This window comes from Monopterus albus, unplaced genomic scaffold (assembly GCF_001952655.1).
Source record: "Monopterus albus unplaced genomic scaffold, M_albus_1.0 scaffold129.1, whole genome shotgun sequence".
NCBI classification, from domain to species: domain Eukaryota; kingdom Metazoa; phylum Chordata; class Actinopteri; order Synbranchiformes; family Synbranchidae; genus Monopterus; species Monopterus albus.
The window spans coordinates 487,749-497,878 of NW_018128009.1; the positions used below are offsets into that span (position 1 = coordinate 487,749).

Sequence of the window (10,130 nt, forward strand, 5' to 3'; positions counted from 1 at the left end):
ATACGAGGACACAAGAAGCATATTTGGTTATACTTATACAGGTAGGTAGATACCCATATGTACTAAATAAACTGTGTATTTTTAGCATAATGAGTACTGTAATCATGGTTGTCTATATCATTGTTTGGGGCTGAGAAGTCTGTGACAATTTTATACTTCTGATTTGATCTTTATTTTAAAATCCTAAGCGTTGCTTCATTATGTAACAGATAAAAGATTTAACAGACACATGAAATGTCCTTACAGTGTGCAACCAAGATTTCCTCTTATAATGCCCTTAAGCAGAAAGCAAATTTCAAGATTTGAATAGAAGGTATTAAAAAGAAAGAAAGAAAATACCTGACAATGTCTTACCTTCTCAGCATTGGAGCGGATACAGCGGATGAAGAAAGGCTCCGCTTTGTTCAGTGTTTCCAACAGCTTTGTCAAAGAAGTCTGAAATAAACAATGACGGGTGTACTGAATGTTCAGGATGAATTCTGCAGGGTGTATGTGGCATGAAAGCCCAGAGTTTCTGTGTGTAATAATAAGCATACTGCTGAATCTTATGCGTCATTTACCTGGAACTGGGCACTGATGCTGGGAGGCTTCTTCTTCTTGTGCAGGTGGAGCAGAGATTTGGTAGTGTGATCTTGCAGCGTCAGGCTCACAATGAACTTCAGAGACCGAGAATCAAGCAAACTCTGCACAGCAGTAATAGTGAATTAATCCGTTTCTAAAAATGATGCAAACTAATAAAATCCATTAGGTTGTTTTGTATGTCTAAAGCAGAATGTTTATTTTATCTGCCCCTAAACTTGGGGGCTTAAATTCAAGTTTACCTTGGGAATGACCTGCTTCTGTTTGGTGCTCTTGTTTTTCCTGTAGAAAAGGGACAAAAAAAATGAAGGGGAATTATTAAAGTGTTAAAAGCTGAGGCAGCAGGATGGGATGGAGTAGCAGATGGAGTGTGAGAAGCCAGGTTAGTATGGATGACTTCTTCATGCACTGTCAGTCAGTGAAATCAGGGTTGCACCTGAAAGATGAGATCAATGATGAGCAGAGGCAAGGAATCAAAGGATTAGGAGAGAAAGAGGAGGGAGTTTTCTGCAGGAGAAGTAAAATCTAAACAATCAGCCCAGCAGAGACTCACCACACAAACAGACATGCTCTCTTGCTTTCATCTCTGCATAAATGGTCCAAAATTTTTGTTCATGTTCTCCTCGTTTCCCTGAAGTACTTGCTGTAACATGTGTGTTTGAGGTTTTAGATTAGATCACACATACCATTAATGGCTCACTGAGGAAAGTGGCTAAAAATGTGAATGCTAAACTATCCTTTGCCACTTGTGTTAAACTGGTTTACAAGGCGAACATGGCCAGTAAAAATATTTACAGTTTTTTTTGCAAAAAATAGAAAGCTTTAATGGAAGCATGTTCTGTCTGAGCCGGCTGGACTGGACTGATCTAGAGGAGAGCTGATGCGAGGCCTGTCTGCAGACTCACTGGAGGACGTGTCGCGGGAAGCGGAGGCGACCCCAGGACTGCAGCAGCTTACGAGGGTCCTCACCATCCAGCTGCAAGTTCTTAATGGAGCTGACGATCTCTTCATGCATGTTTCTGATCACACCACAACACACGCACCCAGTGTGAAGAGGAATGGACAGGGTGGTATGGGGAGCAGATGGAGGGGGAAAAACAAGAGAAAGATTGGGTGGAGAAGACAGTAAGAAAAAAAAAAAAACCAAAGTGGGGTATGACAGAACACCACTATTAGGACACCTCAGAAGAAACCATACCACTGCAGTTAACCAAGACAAGAACATGCACTGCAGGATAGTTGGGGGTCTGATATCAAGAGCAATGTCAGCTTTCACACTCCGGTCATCCATGAACAATAACCCACAAACTGTATTCTTCCACTGTTCATGTTTATATACATGAAAACCACAAGACACAGTAGACCACCCAACCATACTGCTGTATTCCTTTGAAGACCGGAAGATGACACACAGAGAGACTGGAGCATGGAGGGGTTGTATTCCCCTGCCACTGTGGTAGGCAACATGCAGAAATGAACTGATGCTCAGTGTGCTTGGCCATCTGTTTCCATGCTGGGGCTGTTACTGGCTGGGTGATTAAGCTGTTACTAGTGAGGTTTTTGGATTTGTGGTCCTTTAATGGGTCTGGTGTTACACTGGGCCTGGTGAGGTTAATATTGAGACCTTTTTATGTCCCAAAACTAGTCCATGCAAAGCTTTTCTATACTTACCACAAATGACCATGAAAACAGAGGAGGCAAGGCAGCAAAGGACTGGCCAACATATATAATAAATGGTCACAGTGAATCTGACCTCTGCACCTCAGTTACTGCAGATCTGGAACGACTGAATGATTGAACATTGGCAACAATGTGCCAGGAGTTTCAACTCAGGTTAGATGCTCAGTCTTTAAAAAAACAACTCAGTAATTTCAGAACTGAAAGACAGAGGTACAAGGTCAAGGTTCAGAGGGACAAACAGCCCAAGTATATTCTCCATGGGTTTGTTCCATTCTGAGAAAGCTCTTCCAGTTCCCTGTCGATTTGACTAATGGCCCCTGTGAGTGTATGAATACATGTGTGATTTCAGCAATCCACAGCAGATCTAAGTAATCTGGAAGGCTAATCAGAGTAAGCCAGTATAAACACCTCCCTGTGCTCCATAGCAAGAATAATAAACATGAGGAAAAGATTACCACAACTACAGAAAAAAATGGGGATTACCATAAGGGAACATCAAGTAAAGGGCATCTATGCTGTACTGAACGGAGACACTTGACCTGCTACTTTCATTTTTAAAGAGCAGGAAGTGACAAATTTGATAAACCTGCCTTCTCTGATCAAAACTACTACAAAGATGAATTTGAATTCAGTTACAGTAAACTGAATAGGTTTTTAGATGGGGAGCAAACTCAGAAAATGAAGCAAACTCCATTACCCAAAACAAAACATTTCCTTCCTGCTTGGCCTCGTGTGTTCATTCTTTGCTCCTATCCACCAAATTCACTTACTTCTTAGTCTCATAGCTAGCAAAGATGTCTTCAAAGGCCTCTAGAGGGCGCTCCTCTGAGTGATCAAAGCAGAAGCCGAGCATTGAAGCTCGTCTGTGGAGGGGAGAGGAAAGAAGTGCACACACTAGTGTCACCAAAAGGTGGAGAGGATGTTGGTAATTTAGATGAGGTAAAGGAGGAGTCATCTATGAGGGTTTTGCCAAAATCTATGTGGATTCAGTTCAGACAAAATACAGTAATTCAGCTGAACAGAGTTCAAATGTTTGACACTGTCCTTCCTCATTACATCCAGTGCCACAGGAAAAATGTGGAGGCCCACAGATCACCAACCATTTTAAACACTTCCTTCACAATTAACAAGGACCATCAAACTGGAAATAAGCTGCTGTGTGTTTCATAAGTGACAGAAAGGTTGCTGCTAATATAACCAGTCTGTGGAACGCGAGTTATTAGCCACAAACTAAACAGGACCGACAGCCTGCCTCCACATCCACGGGTACTATGGCAGACATATTCCTCCAGAGGAAACAGACATTAAAGTTAGAAAACCAATCCAAACACAACAAGGATGAAATGACACACATTATAACGTTCCATACTCAATTATGTACAATACTTACTTGTACATTCTTTCTATTGCAGTATTGGACCGCTGTAGCTCTCCTAAAGGAGTTCTGGTGATTGGACGGACAACACCTAAATGAAAAAGAATTAAAACAATTAATGCACATTATTAATAAATGAAATCAGAAAAAGTAAAAGCTCGATCAGTCACATGACTGCTATTAACTGACATGCTATTAAGTACTAGATACAATCAGTAAGCAGTCAATAACAAAAAAAGAGCTAGGAAAATTTCACTATTTAAAACACCATCTACGGTGAACATGCACTTTTAGGACTATTTTGCCCAGGTCAAGGTGATGTCATTACACAGATACCTGAAGTTTTGGCGGCCCAGGAGCGACCAGCCTCGTTAAAGGCAGCGATGCCTCTGATGGTGGCACGCAGGATGCCCCACCGAAACATGGCTACTGGATCCATGCCAATAAGCTGTCGCACATAAGCACGGTCGCTGCTCCGCAACAACGCCACAATGTCAGGACGCATGTAGTCGGTGTTCTTCTCCCGGAAATCCTGGTATCAATAACATTCAAAAAACACTTGAGTCAACACAGAAATAAATGGCCTAAATTATATTTGTGTAATTTAGAGCCCTCTGATCTTTTGTTTACATTTCATGGTATCACCTATTTGTCATGTGGCAACCTGTGGTTTCTTTATCCGTCTTCCTGCTCACCTTGATTTGATATTTGACTTTTCCAGCAAAGTGGTGAATGACGAAGGCTGGCTCCATGACTGGTGTAGGGACAAAGTATTTGTTCCCCTGGTGCTGCTGCTTGAATTTGGCTAATAATGTCTCATTTGTGGCATGAGGAAAGCTGAGGTGCAGGCACAGAAAGAAGGAAAGAGGAGAGAAGGATGGATGGAAAGAGAAGAAGAAAATATGGATAAAAGGACAGCTCCAACCGAACCAAAACAATCTTCAGTTTTACCTGCATCCATAAGACAAGAATCAAACCGTGTGAATCATTGGTAGCAGCTCTTACTTGCTCTCCTCATCCAGCAGGTAGAGCAGGCCGGTAGGCTTCTTGCTGATGAGATGGATACAGCCCACATTATCTGTGTAGTCGATGTTATGCCAGGTAATTCCCTCTGCTTGGTACTCCTCCTGAATAAGGCAGGACAGAACTTTTCAGTGAGCCATCTTCATGGAGAATTCAGGTCATATTAGAAAGTTTGACCATTTTAGATGTTTTTTTTTTTATCATGTGTGCCAAAAAGATGGAGCAACATACCGTTTTCCATGTCAAGTGACTAAATAAATATTATAGTTTATTTCACTTTGATTGGTATTCCTATCATCACCCTCTTTGAAGGCTAAGATAAACTAGCATGAACTAGCAAGAAAATGGTCCTCCCTTCAGAGATTAGAAAATGTTTAGGTGACTCATCGGTTTAATATCCATTATTGTAAACACCGAGTAGAGAGAAGATGTTTGAATCACAGGGAAGCCAAATCTTCTAGTGGTGTCATGTCACAAGAAACAAACAACGCTCACCTGTTCGAGAGTGAAGATGTGATTGTTGAAGTAATACTGCAGTTGCTCATTTGCATAGTTGATGCAGAACTGCTCAAAGCTGTTGGTCTGAAAGTCCTCAAAGCCAAAAATGTCCAGGACACCAATGGACAAGCACTGAAAAACAGCACACCGACCGAACACTGGTGAGGAAGTGCATAACAATCTTAAAGACAGTATCTGTAGTAATGTGCAGATGCATGTATTTTGTGTGTCTGTGTGAGAGTGTTATTGTCTCACTGGGACAGATTCCTCCATGTCTTTCTTGTTGAGCAGTGCGTGATTGATGCGTAGGACAATCCAGTCAAACAAGGCACTGTACAGAGATTTGGCCATAGAGTCTCTGGCTGTGATAGCCTGTGAGAAAAAGAGGGGATGACACACATGATGAAAACTAACAAAACAGAAGCAAAAGTACCATTTTACAGTGTGTTTTACAATCAGACCATATTATAAAAAAAAGTCTAAGAAGCAAATGTGTATGAGGGGAAAAAACGGGGCAAACAGAGAAAACAAGTACATTACACACTGACAGGAAGAAGAGATCTACAGTGAGTGTGATATCAAAAAAGAGCAAGAAGCAGGACGAAATATGAAATATGCAGACACACAAAGCCACTAATTGGTGTGCAGTTGGACACTATTATAGTAATGACAGGTTGCAGAGTTGTCTTCATGGCTTGTGCCAACCTCAGACTGGCTGTAGGGAAGGATCAGCGTGTCATTGACCGTCACCGTTTTCCTCTTGGTCAGTGCCTCAACCAGCAACTCCTCTTTAACCTGAGAGTGACATCCACAGGTTAATGCCAATGACAGCCACACACAACTCACCAGACACGCTAAAGTATGAAGTCATGAAGACAGGCCCATATGTATGTATATAGAGTTACCTTTAGCAGGTTAGAGAGGGTAGCCAGGACCTCTGGTGGTCCCACATCCAGCCCCTCATCTCGGCCTGTTGACTTCCTCCTGTAGGTCACGTTGCCCAGGTACAAGATCGCCGAGAGCACAGAAAAGATCCTGCGACACAGTCATAACAATTACAGATACTTAAAGCAACAGCAGCGATACAATCATGACACATGCAGTAACTCTGCCAAGCTACACCGTTCCTTAGTCTTATCTGTTTATGGAAACCGAATAAAGGTATTGTACTGGGCTGCATCTGCACATGGTCTCTATTAAACTGGTACATCAGGGCATTAGACGCCCCTATTGTTATGCTACTGCTGCTATAAAATATTTCTTTGTTGTGATTTATATGTTTTTGTAATGTGCCTCAGTTCTCAAGACTAAAATAATTTGTTTCTGGGACAGTGGAAAATGCTTTGCGATGGATTTTCAACACAATCTACATCTAGAAGAACAGGAGGCTCTTTCCTACATTACACACACTACTGTATATTAGACTTGTTCACTGACTGACTTACTGTTTCTTGGTGGCAGGAAGGAAGCCAACCATCTCCATCGCCTGCTGTAGCCTTTCAAAATCATGACGCAGGTCTTCCTCATCTTCTATCTTAAAGTTTTGCTGTAAACAAAAAAACAAACAGTAACAGTTACTAAGAATATATGAAGCTGAGAAACTGAAAGCAGAATTACAAAATAGACAAACAGCTGAAGAGTGAAGAGAGGTGACTAAAAAGAGGGGGAGGAAGGAGGGCAATGAAAAGTGAGAAAACAAAGACCGCTTCATTAACATGCAGCGCACATGCACACAGTGAGCTGGGACTGTAGACAGCAGCTTATTCAGAAGCTTGACAGTTTTCATGAATACCAGATCGTCTCACAGTGAAGTTACCTTAAAGGTAAGGTTACAAACAGATTCATTAACAGGTTTAGAAAGTGATTCCATGGGTTGAGCAGACTGACCAGGGCAGAATATATACCAAAAGAAAAGTCACATTTTTGCCATTAATAGAGTGTAAACTGCTAGATGTGATGTGACAACTGTACCTGCTTGAGGTAGAAGTAGTCTTCGGGTTGCAGCAACTTAAACTCCTTCCTCTCCTCCTCTGAAGCTCCCAACAACAGGTAATAAAACACATGGTAGTTCCTGGAAAAACAACACAGCATGCACTTCACACCCATTTAAAACACACTGTTATTATTGCAAAGAAAACTTTCCTCCAGTGATTAAACAAAATTGATCCAGTGGACTAATTTATTCATATTTGTATCCACCCTTTGATTCTTCTATTACCTGGTGGGTAGTTATCAGTGGACAGGAGCTTCATGTTTATGGTTACAAAGAAGGGTCAAAACACTGTAGAAAGCTAATAGAATGGATGATGCTGATATGATTTTCCACTCGAGTTATCAGTTAACCGGTTGTTGTAAAAGCACATGGGAGTAATGAGTTTCCACAATGAGAAACAATGACATCATACAGCACACACACTCCCTAACTAGACAGGCGGTAGCTAGGTGATCACCAGTAGGCTGTGCAGGCCAACGGTTACAGGGGTGGAAGGTGACTAGTAGGAGACTCCCATTTTCTAAACTAGCTGGGAAACTCTGGATGGGAAAGGGCTGAAAGAGCAGCTCTCCTCCTTATCAAAACAGTAGGTTTCTATACACGTGAGAGTATAAAATGGAAAGCTAAAACATGACTTGTAGTTAGAAAAGCCTTACCGAGTCAGTAAGAGTTAAATTATTACTATATTATGATGAAATGAAATCTAAAAAAAAAAAGTGTTGATTTCACTGATGTGATACTTTAAACTAGTGAGCCTCTTTTTCTGACTAATTCTTTACTAGTACTGTATAAACACCATATGAAACACTGAAGAATTTGCACATTCCCCTAACACTGACTATATTTGTCAATTACCAAAGCCCACATATTTTTGCATATTAGTCACATGAGTAGCAACAGACTGACAGTCTGGTCTGTAGGGAATGTCACGGTGTGTAACAAAGGCTTGCATGATGTGAAGGAAGAGCCAACGGCGAAACGACGAATGAGGCAGTCTCCCTCAGATATGAGGGAGAAAAAAAGTTTGTTCTTCTCTATCATTTGTTGCAAATGATATTTTTTAACTCAAACAAACTGATGCCTCATTAAAATTAGTCAACCCAACTAAAATGTATTTATCACACCTACATTGAAACCAAGTCCCACCACCAGCCCACACTGTGCAGTTCACTTGTACTTATGTCGACTTCAGTGTCAGAGGGTAACTTTATTCACTTTATACACATAGAGCTAATGCTGCTTTAGTAGAAAGAATTAACACAATAATGATTCACTTTCGGGTGTTACCGTTAGGGGTTGCCACAGCGAATCGTCACACCAATGACTCGCATGGTGAAGTTTGGCACGTGTTTTACACCAGATGCCCTTCCTGACGCAACCCTGAATCAAACCCGGGCCACGGCAGCGAGAGCGCTGAATCCTAGCTACTAGTCTATCAGGGACCCCAGTAGAATTAACATATACCATTTGGATATTTAAGCACTTGGGGGGAATATCTACAGTGTCTGAAGGTATGAGTATGTATGTAGGTGCATAAGCGTTAAGGCAGACTAAACTAAAGACTGATTCTTTCAGTTAAACTTCATAAACAACAATCAGGGGCTGATGGCACAAACAATGTTTACAAAGAAGGCCCGATGAAGGTCAGTCAAGAACCCACGTCCCTACTCACCTCTCATTCTTCTCTCTGGAGACAAGCCGAGACTTCTCCAGGAGGTACTTCTCCACCACAGCACTAAAAAAAGAATGAGAGGAGGAAGTAAAGATGATAAAATAAAGGGGAAGAAGAAAAACAGGATGGATCACTTAATACTGAAGGTCACTCAGCTCTGTCTGTGCGTGCGTGGTTGTGCACACATGTGTGTTTTTTGAGGCCATGTGTGAAAGTGGGCTGGTAATAAAAATGAGGGGAAATAAGGGCAGATGGTCAGAACAATCAAAGACGGAACAAAAGGGTTCAGATATGGTCAAATGGCTGATAGCACATCTCGCACCATGTTGCAATGCACACACAACAACCAGACAACTTTGGTATTTATTTAATTTTATTGTAGAGAGTGAGACAGGAGAGACTGAAAGACTACTGCAGGGGATTCAGAAAGAGTAGAGGTATGCTTTCAGGGCACTGGTGCAGTCAGTCTTGAGATATGCCAAGGCCATAAAATTGTCAAAACCAGGTTTTATATGTCAGAGTTGTTTTTTTCTATAGCCATGCAAAAACAACACTGACGCCAGTCCTCATGACACACTAAGAATAGAGCTATGCTGTGAGAAACCGTAAAGTCCATCTGCTAAAATTGCAGCCACGACTATGGACACATTAACTGTTTGAGATCTCTTTTCTGTTTTTCTCAGAATAGCCCACCTTGCAACAAACACTATTTAACCTTAGCTTACTAAAGGTAAAGATTGTAGCTAAACAAGTCAAGATGTATATGCACAGTATAAAGATGTATGTGATGATCTTGTGGCACACAGAATAACAGAGAGGGATACAGATTGCTTAACACCTTAACACACCATTGTCTGTCTGACAAACTGCACAGGTGTCAATTGTATCAATGACTTCTGAAATACAGTATCTATGAATACTCTCTGAACTATCAGCCACATGAGCCTTTACCACTTTATTCCTTTGAAAAACCTTGAAAATCCCTAAATTAGGCATCTGAATCTGCAACTTTGTACACATGGGGGTCATTTTGTCCAACGAGCATGTGTCACACCTGAGTACAATTCAGGATCGGTTCCAGTAAATGGTGCAGTTGGACAATGTCTCTCATGGGGTTGCATATTTACATCATGATATATACATGTTGGCAAATGTTTTTATTTCAGTGGGTGCTGAGCAACAAGGACAGATGATAAATCATTTTTAAAGGCCACCACAGGGAACAGCATGTGAATGTGATAGCTGCCTGAAAGTTAGAATTTCTTCGTGTGTGTTCTTATGAGCTGATCTGGAACAGTACACATCTGCAG

The 10,130-nt window shown here is 41.4% G+C and overlaps 1 protein-coding gene across 1 annotated transcript in view; it reads right to left on the minus strand.

Annotated features, from left to right (window-relative positions):
• The window catches only part of myo9b (myosin IXB), a gene marked incomplete at its 5' end in the record, with an annotated part of 34,060 nt that overhangs the window by 11,795 nt on the left and 12,135 nt on the right, over positions 1 to 10,130 (minus strand). The window contains 16 exons of the mRNA XM_020612994.1: positions 355 to 435; positions 561 to 683; positions 822 to 861; positions 1,485 to 1,598; positions 3,030 to 3,122; positions 3,650 to 3,725; positions 3,971 to 4,166; positions 4,330 to 4,471; positions 4,640 to 4,761; positions 5,153 to 5,287; positions 5,411 to 5,527; positions 5,861 to 5,950; positions 6,061 to 6,190; positions 6,601 to 6,701; positions 7,127 to 7,226; positions 8,821 to 8,883. Coding sequence (XP_020468650.1) covers positions 355 to 435; positions 561 to 683; positions 822 to 861; positions 1,485 to 1,598; positions 3,030 to 3,122; positions 3,650 to 3,725; positions 3,971 to 4,166; positions 4,330 to 4,471; positions 4,640 to 4,761; positions 5,153 to 5,287; positions 5,411 to 5,527; positions 5,861 to 5,950; positions 6,061 to 6,190; positions 6,601 to 6,701; positions 7,127 to 7,226; positions 8,821 to 8,883 — 1,723 coding nt within the window. The remainder of the gene's footprint in view (positions 1 to 354; positions 436 to 560; positions 684 to 821; positions 862 to 1,484; positions 1,599 to 3,029; positions 3,123 to 3,649; positions 3,726 to 3,970; positions 4,167 to 4,329; positions 4,472 to 4,639; positions 4,762 to 5,152; positions 5,288 to 5,410; positions 5,528 to 5,860; positions 5,951 to 6,060; positions 6,191 to 6,600; positions 6,702 to 7,126; positions 7,227 to 8,820; positions 8,884 to 10,130) is intronic.